Source organism: Eptatretus burgeri, chromosome 16 (genome assembly GCF_056783735.1).
Source record: "Eptatretus burgeri isolate ZD-2024b chromosome 16, Ebu_testis_v1, whole genome shotgun sequence".
Classification (NCBI taxonomy): domain Eukaryota; kingdom Metazoa; phylum Chordata; class Myxini; order Myxiniformes; family Myxinidae; genus Eptatretus; species Eptatretus burgeri.
In genome coordinates, this window is record NC_140976.1 from 44,492,901 (window position 1) to 44,509,800 (window position 16,900).

The 16,900-nt window shown below is 44.9% G+C and overlaps 1 protein-coding gene across 3 annotated transcripts in view; it reads left to right on the plus strand.

The window, feature by feature from the left end:
- Window positions 1–16,900, plus strand: part of LOC147011000 (acetyl-CoA carboxylase-like) — a 171,849-nt gene that overhangs the window by 28,025 nt on the left and 126,924 nt on the right. For 2 of the 3 annotated variants that reach the window (XM_085858679.1, XM_085858680.1), the window contains exons 3-5: window positions 13,685–13,817; window positions 14,073–14,211; window positions 14,471–14,580. In XM_085858679.1, coding sequence (XP_085714805.1) covers window positions 13,685–13,817; window positions 14,073–14,211; window positions 14,471–14,580 — 382 coding nt within the window. Of the gene's footprint in view, window positions 1–4,621; window positions 4,736–13,684; window positions 13,818–14,072; window positions 14,212–14,470; window positions 14,581–16,900 lie in introns of those variants that run through there. The other variant, XM_085858681.1, reaches the window with a different exon arrangement.

Sequence of the window (16,900 nt, forward strand, 5' to 3'; positions counted from 1 at the left end):
GTGAGGTGTTTTGAATTACTCGCAGGAGGTATATGTTTTTTTGCTTCATGCACGTAACCCGGGTTATTAATTTTTTTCCGATACGGAGCTGTCATTTGCTTATACACCGCCCAAACAAAGGTATGCATCAGAAGAACGTGTTGCACACTCAGAACAAGATCGCACATCGGGCGGGTACTCTACAAGTAACAAGTAAACGGCCGAACAGATCAACTGGACCGCTGGATGTCGGGTTCCATCCCGTGTCGTCACCTCCCGGGATCTGTGACGCAATTGGCTGGGAATACGAGCGACAATGGAAACATGTTGCCTTCCATGTGAGGGCACCATCCAGATTCTAATGGTTCCATTTTTAAACACGATATGTGGGAACGATTTGTCAAAGATACGACAATCCGGAACGTGCTTGTTCCTGGCTTCGTACTGCTGAACGTGTGTGTTTGTGCGTGTTGTTTGAGTCATTTGTTCAGTTAAACGTTGGAGAGCTCGAAATGGATTCATGTGGTTGAACTTCCAACCACAAGTCTTGACTGAGTCCTGTAGTACAACCACAAGTATTTAGTGAGTCCTGTAATACAACCACATATCTTTACTGAGTCCTGTAATACAACCACAAGTCTTGACTGAGTCCTGTAATACAACCACAAGTATTTAGTGAGTCCTGTAATACAACCACATATCTTTACTGAGTCCTGTAATACAACCACAAGTCTTGACTGAGTCCTGTAATACAACCACATATCTTTACTGAGTCCTGTAATACAACCACATATCTTTACTGAGTCCTGTAATACAACCACAAGTCTTGACTGAGTCCTGTAATACAACCACATATCTTTACTGAGTCCTGTAATACAACCACATATCTTTACTGAGTCCTGTAATACAACCACATATCTTTACTGAATCCTGTAATACAACCACAAGTCTTGACTGAGTCCTGTAGTACAACCACAAGTATTTAGTGAGTCCTGTAATACAACCACATATCTTTACTGAGTCCTGTAGTACAACCACAAGTATTTAGTGAGTCCTGTAATACAACCACATATCTTTACTGAGTCCTGTAATACAACCACAAGTCTTGACTGAGTCCTGTAGTACAACCACAAGTATTTAGTGAGTCCTGTAATACAACCACATATCTTTACTGAGTCCTGTAATACAACCACAAGTCTTGACTGAGTCCTGTAATACAACCACATATCTTTACTGAGTCCTGTAATACAACCACAAGTCTTGACTGAGTCCTGTAATACAACCACATATCTTTACTGAGTCCTGTAATACAACCACAAGTCTTGACTGAGTCCTGTAATACAACCACATATCTTTACTGAGTCCTGTAATACAACCACAAGTCTTGACTGAGTCCTGTAATACAACCACAAGTATTTAGTGAGTCCTGTAATACAACTACAAGTCATTACTGAGTCCTGGAATACAACCACAAGTCTTGACTGAGTCCTGTAATACAACCACAAGTATTTAGTGAGTCCTGTAATACAACCACATATCTTTACTGAGTCCTGTAATACAACCACAAGTCATTACTGAGTCCTGTATTACAACCACAAGTCTTTACCGAGTCCTGTAGTGCAACCACAAGTCTTTACCGAGTCCTGTAATACAACCACAATTCTTTACTGAGTCCTGTAATACAACCACAAGTCTTTACTGAGTCCTGTAGTACAACCACAAGTATTTACTGAGTCCTGTAATACAACCACAAGTCTTTACTGAGTCCTGTAGTACAACCACAAGTCTTTACTGAGTCCTGTAGTACAACCACAAGTCTTTACTGAGTCCTGTATTACAAACGCAAGTCTTTACTGAGTCATGTAATACAACCACAAGTCTTTACTGAGTTCTGTAGTACAACCACAAGAGCTCAGCATTTGAAAGGATGGAACATGTTTAAATAACCATGGGAAGGCAATGGCAAACCACCCAGTATTTATCTTAATGCCCCAAAACTTGTTCGGCAGCACAAACGCTCTGTAAGGAGTATGGTCCATCAAAATAATATTTATATTTGGCCGAGAGAACTTGCGTGGGGATGATAGAGGTCACAGATTAGATCAGTCACAAGTGTATTTAGGGACACGACTCCGACGCGGGTTTAGGGACACGACTCCGACGCGGGTTTAGGGACACGACTCCGACGCGGGTTTAGGGACACGACTCTGACGTGGGTTATTTTTGGGGTGATCTGTTACCATGCAGGCATCAAGTACCATAATACACCTCCTGATTTGTTTTAATGACTTCAGTTCCCTCCGAGGAGGAAGCTTTTCACCTGCTCGAATTGTCCGCTTCCTTTACAAATGAAGTTTGTTTCTTGTTGAACTCGAGCGCTTGAGCCTTGTAAACGTGTCCATGCATTTGGGAACAACTATAGCACGATGAACCCACTCCACGAGATGAACCAACTCCACGAGATGAACCCACTCCACGAGATGAACCCACTCCACGAGATGAACCCACTCCACCTGATGAACCCACTCCACCTGATGAACCCACTCCACCTGATGAACCCACTCCACCTGATGAACCCACTCCACCAGATGAACCCACTCCACATGATTAACCCACTCCACGAGATGAACCCACTCCACGAGACGAACCCACTCCACGTGATGAACCCACTCCATGTGATGAACTCACTCCACGAGATGAACCCACTCCACGAGATGAACCCACTCCACGAGATGAACCCACTCCACGAGATGAACCCACTCCACGAGATGAACCCACTCCATGAGATGAACCCACTCCACGTGATGAACCCACTTCATGATATGAACCCACTCCACGAGATGAACCTACTCCACGTGATGAACCCACTCCACGAGATGAACCCACTCCACGATATAAACCCACTCCACGAGATGAACCCACTCCATGATGGACAATCGACTTGTCCATCAATATGACAAGCCGGTAGGCAGACATGGGTAGTCGACTACCCATTAGAACCTGACGCGATGGACCCGTTCGATGGGGAATGACCTGGGGATTAATTACAAGAAAATTCGTGATTCTAGCTTCAAGGGTTAATGCTGAAGATTGTTTTTTCGTTAAAATACCCCCACATTTAGAGGTTTTTCGGCCGTTGCTAGGCAACGAAGGGGTCCATAGCAACGGTTCTTTCTCACACATAACTCGGACATACCATGAACCTACCATACCAGTTTCATGTATATCTGACTCATAGTCTCTGAGATATAACGAACTTCGTTTTTTTAAATTGTTTTCGACCAGGGTTCATTCAAAGTCTATCTTCTCCGACAGTTTTCATAGGATCCGGCTGGAAATTTTTGACAATATGGCTGAATGTACTGCCCACAGTCGCTCGTGGCCCGATTTTTGATTTTCGAAAAAATATATTTTTTAGGATTTTTCTAAAATTTCAAAGTCCCGTTGCTAGGCAACGGTGGTGTCCATAGTCAAGGGGGTCACCAAAATGGAGTTTTTGATTGGGAAGCGTTGTGGACAACATTACACAAGAACCCCTTCGCAGATTGTCATGAAATTTTGTGGATGTGTTTGGCATCACGAGAGGACAAATCGATTAGATTTTTGGAGCGATCGGATCAAAGGTTAAGGTCAAGGTCACAAAAAGGTCAAAATCGTTTTTTCGTGATTAAATTGTCAATTTTGTTTTGATTTACAGCAAATTAACTCCAAAATGTTCAAAATTAAATTCCCCATCCTTTAATATGACACATGGTATAGTACTTTTGTCACCCAAGGCAGCGGTTGGGGGTCAAAGGTCAAGGGGGTCACACAAATTCACATTTATATCGGAAAGCGTTGTGGACAACTTAACGCAAAAAAAAATAAAAAACGCAGAGAGGCTTTAATTGTTTTGGATTTGTTTGGCATCATGAAAGGACAAATCCATTAGATTTTGGGAGCGATCGGATCAAAGGTCAAGGTCACAAAAAGGTCAACATCGTTTTTTTCATGATGAAAACGGTTAATATGTTTCCGATTTACATCAAATTAACTCCAAATTGTTCAGTGTTCAATTCCCCATCTTCTGAAATGACACAAGGTATAGTACTATTGTCACCCTAGGTAGCGGTTGTGGGTCAAAGGTCATGGGGGTCACGAAATGCATATTTGTATTGAGATGCGTTGTGGACAACTTAATACAAAGGTAACTAGTGGCTGCGGCGAAGGTATGCGCTCTACGAGTGCCCGTTCTAGTTTCCTTTGTATTCAAAAGTCACTGAATTTGGATTGGATTTGTCGGTTGTTTTCATTGCGGTTTTTAAAAATAAATTATTTTGGTCATTTTACTGAGAAAAGGACTTTCAGCATCGGCTGCGGTCGGTGGAGTTAAAGAACAACACGAATAATTTTTCTTTTCCTCTTTATTAGCTTGTTGTATTATTCTTGCTGACTTTAATCTGCTTTTCGTCTCTTCTGGTCTAAGTGATTCTTCTTCTTTTTCTATGTTATCTTCTACTTCTTCTTTTTCTATTAAAGTTCTTCTTCTTATTATTTTTATTTTTAATCTTCTTCTTCATTTTCTATTATATGTTCTTCTTCTTCTTTTTCTATTATATGTTCTTCTTCTTCTTATTTTCTATTTAATCTTCTTCTTCTTCACGTCATATCGTGGAAGGAAGGCGCCGCCGACGTTTCCTCTCGCGTCGCTTTCCCCGCCCCGGAGATCGGGCTTCCGTGATGCGAAGAGCGCTGTGTGTTTGCGCCATGCTGTTCGGTGAGGTTACTTTACAGTGTGACACTGTGCAACGCGTTTAATACCCTGTTATGTGCTGTCGTCGTGCTGTTTGCCTGTGCAGATTGAAGCGGGAGCCGTCCTCTTCGAGACGCTGCGTTCACTTGCGATACCCGACCTTGTTCTGTGATCTTTAATATCTTCGACAAGACCAACTTGACATGTTCTGTGAGCTTGTCTGACACTTGGGGTTTCATACTGTTGCGGTTCTGTGAAGCCGGCACTCGCTCAAGGCAATGGCACCCAACATATAGCGATCCCAAGACAAATTTTTTTTTTCATTAGTATTCGTTCAGTTAGCCCTTCGTGGTGGTCATATGGCAGCTTAGCTGCCGGCGTAGCTATCATTTCTTGAAGTGCGACTGTGTCGCTGATGCAGTGCCCCTCAACCGGTACACACACTGGAACTGGTTCTAATTTCGCCGAGCTCGGAAGGATGTCAGGCTGAGTCAACCTCCTGGTGTATTAATTCAACGATCGACGGGGCTTGAACTCAGGACCCGAGGATCCCAAGCCGCCACCCGAATCACTACTCAGGCCCTGGGATCCCAAGCCTCCACCCTAACCACTACTCAGGACCCAAAGGATCCCAAGCCACCACCCTAACCACTACTCAGGCCCTAGGATCCCAAGCCGCCACCCGAACCACTACTCAGGACCTTAGGATCCCAATCCATCACCCTAACCACTACTCAGGACCCTAGGATCCCAAGCCACCACCCTAACCACTACTCAGGACCTTAGGATCCCAAGCCACCACTCTAACCACTACTCAGGACCCTAGGATCCCAAGCCTCCACCCTAACCACTACTCAGGACCCTAGGATCCCAAGCCTCCACCCTAACCACTACTCAGGACCTTAGGATCCCAAGCCACCACTCTAACCACTACTCAGGACCCTAGGATCCCAAGCCTCCACCCTAACCACTACTCAGGACCCAAAGGATCCCAAGCCACCACCCTAACCACTACTCAGGCCCTAGGATCCCAAGCCGCCACCCGAACCACTACTCAGGACCTTAGGATCCCAATCCACCACCCTAACCACTACTCAGGACCCTAGGATCCCAAGCCACCACCCTAACCACTACTCAGGACCTTAGGATCCCAAGCCACCACTCTAACCACTACTCAGGACCCTAGGATCCCAAGCCTCCACCCTAACCACTACTCAGGACCTTAGGATCCCAAGCCGCCACCCTAACCACTACTCAGGACCCTAGGATCCCAAGCCTCCACCCTAACCACTACTCAGGACCCTAGGATCCCAAGCCTCCACTCTAACCACTACTCAGGACCCTAGGATCCCAAGCCACCACTCTAACCACTACTCAGGACCCTAGGATCCCAAGCCTCCACCCTAACCACTACTCAGGACCCTAGGATCCCAAGCCGCCACCCTAACCACTACTCAGGACCCTAGGATCCCAAGCCGCCACCCTAACCACTACTCAGGACCCTAGGATCCCAAGCCGCCACCCTAACCACTACTCAGGACCCAAAGGATCCTAAGCCGCCACCCTAACCACTACTCAGGACCCAAAGGATCCTAAGCCGCCACCCTAACCACTACTCAGGACCCAAAGGATCCCAAGCCGCCACCCTAACCACTGAGCCAACACCAGGCTTCAGTTCGCCCTTCCATTATGTCTTGTGGGGAAATGGCACAAGATGTGTTACATAGGGTTTCAAGTTTAGTCTTCAATCTCTTATTCTTTCACTTATTTTATTCACTTTATTTCAGGCACGAACCCTATCATGCATGGCTGACAGACCAGTGACGCAACCCGCCAAGGGTCATGAATATGGACTGCATCGGCCCCGTTCAAACTGAGCGCCATTTTCCCGCCATTAACCAACCGACGCCTTACCTCAGACCTCCACCATGCTCACCATGACGCTGCAACCCTCGCCATGATCCCCACAACGCCTCCCAAAAATCCCCACATTAACCTACGCCCGACCCCTTCGCTACAACCCCTTCAACCCCATCACCAGAATCGCTACAACAGCTCCCAACGCTTTGACAACCTTACTACAAACGCCACGACGTTTCCCCCACCTCACTACAACCGCCGCAACTGCCATCGGCACCCTGGACGCTCACGATAGTCATTGGAAATGCTGGGGAATGGGGGGCATGGCGAGTGCCTGCGAGTTGGAACACTGGAGTGTGGCTCGAGGTGCAAGTGTGCGCTGGGACTAAATCGCTGACTGGGTATCCCTGGCGTCTAGCTAAATAGCAGCACTCGAGTGGGTATCCCTGGCGTCTAGCTAAATAGCAGCACTCGAGTGGGTATCCCTGGCGTCTAGCTAAATAGCAGCACTCGAGTGGGTATCCCTGGCGTCTAGCTAAATAGCAGCACTCGAGTGGGTATCCCTGGCGTCTAGCTAAATAGCAGCACTCGAGTGGGTATCCCTGGCGTCTAGCTAAATAGCAGCACTCGAGTGGGTATCCCTGGCGTCTAGCTAAATAGCAGCACTCGAGTGGGTATCCCTGGCATCGAGCGAAATAGCAGCACTCGAGTGGGTATCCCTGGCGTCTAGCTAAATAGCAGCACTCGAGTAGGTATCCCTGGCGTCTAGCTAAATAGCAGCACTGGAGTGGGTATCCCTGGCGTCTAGCTAAATAGCAGCACTCGAGTGGGTATCCCTGGCGTCTAGCTAAATAGCAGAACTCGAGTCGGTATCCCTGGCGTCTAGCTAAATAGCAGCACTCGAGTGGGTATCCCTGGCGTTGAGCTAAATAGCTGCACTCGAGTGGGTATCCCTGGCGTCTAGCTAAATAGCAGCACTCGAGTGGGTATCCCTGGCGTCTAGCTAAATAGCAGCACTCGAGTGGGTATCCCTGGCGTCTAGCTAAATAGCAGCACTCGAGTGGGTATCCCTGGCATCTAGCTAAATAGCAGCACTCGAGTGGGTATCCCTGGCGTCTAGCTAAATAGCAGCACTCGAGTGGGTATCCCTGGCGTCTAGCTAAATAGCAGCACTCGAGTGGGTATCCCTGGCGTCGAGCTAAATAGCAGCACTCGAGTGGGTATCCCTGGCGTCGAGCTAAATAGCAGCACTCGAGTGGGTATCCCTGGCGTCTAGCTAAATAGCAGAACTCGAGTCGGTATCCCTGGCGTCTAGCTAAATAGCAGCACTCGAGTGGGTATCCCTGGCGTTGAGCTAAATAGCTGCACTCGAGTGGGTATCCCTGGCGTCTAGCTAAATAGCTGCACTCGAGTGGGTATCCCTGGCGTCTAGCTAAATAGCAGCACTCGAGTGGGTATCCTTGGCGTCTAGCTAAATAGCAGCACTCGAGTGGGTATCCCTGGCATCTAGCTAAATAGCAGCACTCGAGTGGGTATCCCTGGCGTCTAGCTAAATAGCAGCACTCGAGTGGGTATCCCTGGCGTCTAGCTAAATAGCAGCACTCGAGTGGGTATCCCTGGCGTCGAGCTAAATAGCAGCACTCGAGTGGGTATCCCTGGCGTCGAGCTAAATAGCAGCACTCGAGTGGGTATCCCTGGCGTCTAGCTAAATAGCAGCACTCGAGTGGGTATCCCTGGCGTCGAGCTAAATAGCAGCACTCGAGTGGGTATCCCTGGCGTCTAGCTAAATAGCAGCATTCGAGTGGAGTCCAGCACGTGTTCATGGCTGGAGAGCGCTCCTGAAAACCCGTGCCCCATCAAAATCACGGAGCTCCGTTATGTGGCTGAGCCCGGGAGCAACTGAGGCCGTTTTTGGTTCCGGAGTCTGGAGTGGCGGGGCTACTTCTCGGGCTTCATCTGATGCACAACACATTTATGTTGTGTCGTATTCATTCAATTTTTGCGGCATTTGCTGAATTCCAGGCCCCCTTCAAACTGACTGCTTTTCACAAGGAATCACAAGGAAATTAGACGCAGCTGGAGGCCGTTTGGCCCTGCACCACGTCAACACCACACCAATTTATCAACACAAGATGGAATAAAACAAATGCAAAATGTTTTTTTTTTTTTAAATCAAGTATTTCTTTTTGTAGTTTTTGTATTCTCTCCCCCCTTCTTTTCCTTCTTTTGTTCCAGTTTTGGATGTGTTTTTTTTTTTCCAGTTTAATTAGTCTGTGCACTGATGACAGCACTTGTACTTTGTCTCATGACATTCACTCAGAGTTTCAGTGAGTTTGTTGGGCTTTCCTTGTCCAATCAGAATTTAATCTGGACTGAAAAATCAACTTTTCTGTGATCTGTCCCAATGTCAAACTCGGGGCACTCCCTGGAGACCCTGACTGTACTCGAGAGATGACATAATTTACCCTTTCCTTTATTAGACATGGACCTTGCCAATGATTTACAAACTTTGGGAAAATGTCTTTCCACTTAATTAAAAATTGCTCACCCAGACTGGCTCCCAAGATGAATTGGTTTACTCGTGAGCACAGCTAATTCGTATTCTTGGTCTCAGTATTGTTCTCCCCTTGTGGTACCGTATTCCTCATTCTTGCCAGACTACAACTTCAAGCCCTCTGTCAAATCCTTCTTGACTTCACAGCTACTATTGACCCTCTCAACACTACTTCTTCCACTAATCTGTACCGCTTGGGGTTGTGGTTAAGCTCTGGCTGAATGTGCTGAAGTTGTCTGCACTGTCAACACATGGAACCCCTCCTTCACACCCATTAGCATCCCACTTCATGGTGTGAATGCATGCACAAGCTTTCAAATCCTCTGTCTTGTACTCGGTGGACGGAGGTTATGTTTTCACCCATCTAACTGTTTGTGTGTGAGCAGGATATAAAGTCATGGATGGATTTGGACAAAACGTGGTGGACAGGTTTGGTGTGTGACGAGGACAAATTTATCGATTTTGATGAAGATCCAGATACGAGAATTTTTATTGTGAATCTTCACCATTGAGAGATCGTGCCAAAAACGATACATAGCACAGAATCTCAAAGAGTTATTGACACATTTGGATGAAACTTAATGGACAGGGTGGGTGTGTGACAAGGACAAACGGATTCGATTTTGGTGAAGATCCAACTCCGTATCCAAGAAAATTATTTAATTTTGATAGCAACTCTTCAGCATCGAGAGATCGGACCAAAAAATGTATATATCCACACAATATAGCATTATCTTTCAAAATGTTATCGATGTGTTGTGTCAAAACTTGGCGGATGAGCTGGGTAGGTGACACGAACAAGCCAATTTTATTTTGGTTAAGGTCCAGATACAGATCTGGCCTGTCGGTGGAATGCAAAACATAAAACGTGATGGAGCTAAGTGCTCTCCCGAATGCCGTTTTCATTAATTTCTGCATTTCTCATCGTAGCAATCCATCACTACCAACTTCCCATTTCAGAGAGGATGTTTATACTGATACTCCCTTTCTGTGGTTCCACTCTTGTGTCCTTGCACCTGATGTTTGACAGGTCTCTGTAAGTGTGAACCCAATGCTTCTATATTTATTGCAGCGAACTCGGTGGCTATTTCTGCCACGTTGCACCAAACTTTCTTCCAAATTCCGTGGCACATCGTCAAAATCATTATGAAAATCTCTAGCAATGTCATCTCACACCAGGTTTTGAAACTCTGCACTAACCGCGATTGGAAAAACCAGTCTCACCAAACTTTAAACGCCACCCACCTGTTGGTGAAACATCTCCGGGAAGTACTAGTTCCATTGCATTAGTTGTACCTGTGCTAAATCCCCTTTCCGTGCAGTCCTGAATCATTTCGTAAGGCAGGGCACCATTTAAATGCAACTCAATCGAGCGCTTGTCTCCAGACTAAAAAAAATTGCACCTGTCCCTTTAAAAATACAATACCAACGGATCGAGATTTTTCAGCTTTTTGCCACTTTAAAATTATCCCCAGATATATTTTCTTCCCCATCGTCTTCCACATGTTACGTTGTGACAAGGTCGGTTAATCTGTGCAGTACCCACCAGAGAAGTCACCTGCGCTGCTTAAGGTTTGCCAACAGTTCTTTGTGGTAACTCATCTTGCTGCGTCGAATGCTGTGCCTGTTATTCTTCCAAGGCTACCTGCATTTTGCTGTTTTCCCTCCTCTAGCCAAATTCTGTTCCCAAAGGTGGCTTTGAGTGGTGCCATTTGTCCCATCTTCACATTTTCTGCACCTTATTGCTAACTACCTTTCACAAAGTTGGTCGAATTATCCAAGACCTTCATCTTGTCTTGATATTCCTTCATGCTCTGCCATCTCCTATAACAGCGTTCAAGCCTACCTCTTCAAGTTAAAGCTCTTCCAACCTCTTCGCCCATACTTGCAAACTGAAGAACTTATCCCATTGCGTCTTGCCGTAGATGTTTGCCGACTATCAATACCACCGTTCATGCCATTCTTTGTGAGTTTGCTAATTGTTTTGCCATGTCCACACTCGTAAGTGATTTATTAATGGCATCTTGTGCCAGAACTTGCCAAATTCCAAATTTCAGGCTGGATTATCTCACTGAAAATGCAATTTCAAACCACTAAGCATATTTCCTGCTTAGCATGTGCTTTGGCACTCTCCCTCCTCCCCCACTAATTTTGGCTCACCTGGAACATAGTTCAGGTGAGGTATTAGCATCACATGGTGACAATCAGTCCGTCCGTCAGTCATTCGTTATGTAAACACTCAGACCTTCTTTTCCGAAACTACACTCAATTTTGATGAAACTTGACCACAACCTTCACCACCCATGATGTACCAAAGTTTGTTCACAGCATTAAAAAAATTCAGGGCCAAACAAGGTTGCGAGGGGGGGGGGGTGGTGGGAGGAGTCAAAGTGTGTCCAGGTTTGACACCCCTCCCCCCCAAATTAGGTATTTGCTTTCTTCTCCGAAACTACACACACAATTTCGATTAAACTTGACCACAACAAAATTTCATCTTAAGGTCAATTTAAAGGTCAAAGGTCATTATGATTCCAGGATCACTACATTTGACTTATCAAAGAGTATTTACCCAATTTAGACGTAACTTTGTAGGAATCATCTCTGCATGGTGCTTTTACCAGGTGAGCGCAAGGGCATTGCCCCTGTTTATTATTTCTACCACAATGTACAGGTGTTCCAAGAAGACCTGGACAACTTTGTTTGTTAATATATTTAGTACTACAAATGATACAATGATGCCCTTTTATTTTATACGATACAGAAACTCATTGAAGTTTTCTTTATTTTCAGGTTTGGTGTTTTAATGTAAAATAAGATGGCATCACCAGAGGAGAAAGCTCATTGTGTCGAATGGTTCATCGAGGCGAGATCCGCCATGCAAGTTCAGTATAATTTCTGTACAAGGTATGGAAGCAATCTGCCATTGCAGACGAGTATCAGAGAGTGGTACAAGAGGTTGAAGAAGACTGGAAGTTGTCAGAAACAGAAAAGTACCGGTCAACCAAGCACAAATTCAGCAGACGTTGAACGAGTGCATGAATCATTTCAACAAAGTCCCAGAAAATCAATTTGACGTGCATCCAGAGTACTGGGACTACCAACCACCACTGTACACAGGAATTTGCATAAACGATTGAAGCTTTATGCCGATAAGGTGCAGATTCTGCAGGAACTCAAACCAAATGACGGACCCAAACGCAAGGTGTTTGCTTTGTGAATGCTCAGTCACATAGAGGATGACCAAGATTACCTGAAAAAAGTCATTTTCACAGACGAAGCTTGCTTTCATGTATAGGGGAAGGTCAACCGTCATAATGTGAGGATCTGGGGCTCTGAAAACCGCCATTTGGTCATTGAACACACATGTGACATTCCAAAGGTCAATGTGTGGTTTTCCTTTTCTATGACCGCTTGGTGGGTCCATTTTTCTTTGCAGAGAATACAGTGACCTCAACAGTTTTCATGAACATGTTGGAAGGATTTGCCTTCCCACAGATTGAAGACCTGCAACCCGATATCATTTTTCAACAGGACGGCGCTCCCCCCTCACTGGACCTTAGTCGTTTGAGCCGTCCTGAATGAAAAATTTCCAGGTCACTGGATTGGCCGAGACGGACCAACCCCCTGGCCCCCATGATCACCAGACATAACCCCCCTTGATTTTTTTTTCTGTGGGGGTTTGTCAAAGAGGTTGTCCACAGCACTAACGCGGCAACCCTGCAGGGTCTTTGTTCTTGGATCACAGCTGCATGCGCACTGGTGGACACAAACATGCTGATCCGAGTATGGCAAGAACTCGTGTACCGCTCTGATGTCAGTGCGTGACAAACAGTGCTCACATTGAAGTGTATTGATGGTGTGCATAAAACTTTATGAGTTTCTGTATCGTATAAATCAAAGGGTATCATTATATCATTTGTGGTTCTAAATATATAAACAACCAAAGTTATCCAGGACTTTTTGGAACACCCTGTATTTTAAAATTGAGCGGTTCCAGTCATGAGTATGCAGCGGCCTGGTTATGGGTTTGCATCCTTTCTTGAGGCGCAGCTTTGCTGCTGAATCAGAAGTGCTAATTGAATGCAGTTGATTAAGAATTAGAAAAATAATGCCTGCTCAAAGCCTGGCGAACTCTTGCATTTGTTTTTGTGGCTCTGCTTTTACTAGGTTTATCAATTTTGGAGTCACTGCAGCCAAATTGCCAGATTGCAACACAATCCAACTTCTTTGCTTGGCTCACTCTGTTTTTTTGTTTTTTTTTGTGTTTTTTTTGCTCCCGCTCTGACAGGACTCTTGCCCTCAATAAACTTAAGAGTTTAATTAAACCTGGCTTGTATTGATTGTTCAACTGCTCTGATCTGTTCGATTATGAAACTTTGATTGAGTATTCCTTCATCAGCAAATTTCTCATGTTTCTTCTTTTTTTCTCATTTAATGCCATCGTCTTTGTAAGATAGTAGTAGGTCTTCAGCCGTTTGTCTTTATTGACTGAAAGGACTATCCGATAAGACCAAACTATTACATATCTGTCTGTGACTTGTGGCGTGGGGTGTCTGCAGGTCGAGCATGTCCGGGTCACGGCTCGTGAGAAGGGGTAGCGACTCGAAGAGAATGGACCTGGCCCGAGACTTCACAGTGGCCTCGCCTGCGGAGTTTGTGAAGCGTTTGGGAGGCAACCAAGTGATTGAGAAGGTAAATGGCTGTGAAGTGAACTGTCTCTCCACGATTGCAGGGATTGAATTGATCTTTATATATTTTTGTTTTATATTTTTCCCTGTTTGTTCATTCCCTTGTTTATTGTGTTAAAGTTAAACGGTTGCCCCGATGCCCATTGTAAGTTCGTATCCTCTGTCACCTTGCTTTTCCATGAGCCTCAATCTTGTACAAGCAAATACAATTTGTGAATTCTCTGCGCTGAGGAATCTTTCTTCACGTGTGCGCACACAGGTGCTGATTGCCAACAATGGCATTGCAGCGGTCAAATGCATGCGGTCAATCCGCCGTTGGTCTTACGAGATGTTTCGCAATGAGAGGACTATCCGATTTGTTGTCATGGTGACGCCTGAAGACCTCAAAGCAAATGCTGGCAAGTTATTTGGCTTTAATTAATTTTTAGCATTCGATTTTGATCACTGCACTTATGTTTGTAATAAATGATTAATTGGAGTGTGCCATTTGGTATTGGATTAAATGGTATTTATGCTAGAATGAGCCATTTAATAAAGGCATCAAATGTCGTACAACTTTACACGGTATGCTTGCTATGAAGCTGCGAGCTGCACAATTAACCTTGGATGCCTTTGGAATGATCCAAAGCTGATGTATTCCTACTTTGTTTTGAGCAGAGTACATAAAGATGGCGGATCACTATGTGCCTGTTACTGGTGGAGCAAACAATAACAACTATGCAAATGTGGAGCTCATTGTGGACATTGCCCGGCGGATTCCTGTGCAGGTAACAGGCATTAAGGTGCTGCTGACGTGAGTACTTGGAATGGTGAAGTAGTGCCTGGTTGATAGGGATGAGAGGTGGGGGAGTAGTGGGGGTATAAATGGTTATGGTTAGGGTTAGTTGCGTGTGGTTTCCGTGTGTTCATCATCAGAAAGGCATGCCGTGCTTATAGGGATTTGAGGTGCTGTTCTGATATGCTGATTAGTTTCTTAACCCATTTTATCTGGATGGGGTTCAATGCCAAAGCAATAACGCATCATTACCGCGATTATGTGACTTACTCCCATGGTAGTTTTTATTATGAGCCATGTTTGTTGAAGTTAGCCTGAAGCCGAGTACAAAAGCTTGCAAGCATGTTCCCGTGATTGGATGTCCGCCAGGCAGGATTCTGTGTGTAAAGGCCCGGTCACACCTTGACGTTTTAGCCAACGTCTGCCGATTTTTGAATTTTTTTTCTAAAACGCTGGCACACGTTGAATACGTTATGGGTAAGTTTTGATAACATTGAGAGCACGCTGAAAAACACTGCCATACGTCGTTGTATGTTGGCTTTAAACGTTGTACTTTTTGGTTGTCCTCAAATTTTTTCATGCTTGAAATTTCACGACGTATGCCGGCGTATGACTCACACGTTCCGCTACGCTGGCCACAAGTTGTATGCACGGTCTGCGATCGTTGACAGACGTCAACACATGCTACTTGTAAGTTAATCATAAGTTGAGACACGCCGAGGTAATGTTTAGCGTACCCGAAACTTATTTCTAACCTATGATTAACGTGTTGTTGGCACGTTACGCGATCGTTGCCACACATCGACAGACGTTACTTTTAAGTTACTCATAGGCTGAAAGACGTCGGTATAATGGATCGTCCTTGCGTCAGCGTCCACGGCCACGGCCAGGACACTTATTTGCAGCATTCTTCAAACTTTTCTTCGGCATGACGAGGATGTTCACACTTCGATGTCTAGCTTGGCTATGATTCCAATTGTCCATCGGCAGCGTCTACTTTCAATAGTGGGGTTTGAGCGATTTAGCACGTTCAATAGAAACGATTAAAATTTCCGAGCGCCAGCGTCAAAAAACAAAGGCGAGTGACAGCAATTTAAATCGTTCATTGTAAACAATGAAAATATCTGAGTGGTACCGTTTAAAAGTCGTTGAGTGTAAAAAAAAATCCAATTGTTGAGCGCAAGCGTTTACTTTCAATAGTGGAGATGCAGCCATTTAAATCGTTGAGTTTATCATTTAAATCGTTAAACGCAAGGACGATCCATCATAACCCACACCCTCCCCCTCACACTCACCTACTACTGCCAACATGAACAAACTACTACTAATACTAATACTGTTACTGTTACTGTTACTGTTACTGCTGACATGGACATCGACTCAAAAAGGACTCGAAAACACTGTTGGGTTCCCCTTTTATGAGCAGCATTTTTATATACCAATTCCCAAAACCGCTGGGAACACGTCTTTATATGGCAGTTGTAAGCTAGAAACACGTTCATTTATTTTTTTTTTGTCGACCGGAAGACGTCATTGGAATACGTCTACATACGTCGATGTGTGTTGGGACTACGTAAAGAATTGGTTCAAAGCACGTCAAACATAAGTTAGAAATAAGTTTCGCGTAAAAAAGACATTACCGCGAAGTGTTTCGACTTATGAGTAGCTTATAAGTAGCGTTTGTGGGCGTGTGTAAGCGTCCACATATCGTGTGTAAAACTTATCCCCATCGCATGCGGAACGTGTCATACGCCGAGTACGTCCAAAAATTTTGAACATGTTTAAAATTTCTTGACGTACTCTACTTACTACGACGTATGATAGTGTACTTTAGCGTTGTACTCACGTATACCAAACTTACTCATACCGTATTTGACGTGCCCCAACGTTTTAGACACATTTTTCTTAGGTCGGCATACACTGGCAAGATCGCCAAGGTGTGACCGCGATGTTGACACTTCCATTTCTACGGCAGTTATGATTCGAATCGTTGTGCGTCAGCCTTTTAATAGGCTACGTCACGACATCGTCGCGCTACGCCTAAGTTAGACTATCGTTGGGCATCGGTTGTGTAGGCCGACAACAGGTTCAGCATTCGTTGGTATAAGTTATCTATAACACAACGAAACGTTCTGTGTCCGTTACCAATGCGTTATACATAAGACCAAGTCGCTATGAATACGTCCGAATCTTTAAAAAAAAAACATCAAAAGTTCAACGTAAGCCAGCGTTTTACATAAATTTTAATACGTTGCAATCGCTGGCTAAAACGTCAAGGTGTGACCGGGCCTTAAGTAGTAACGTAGGTGTTG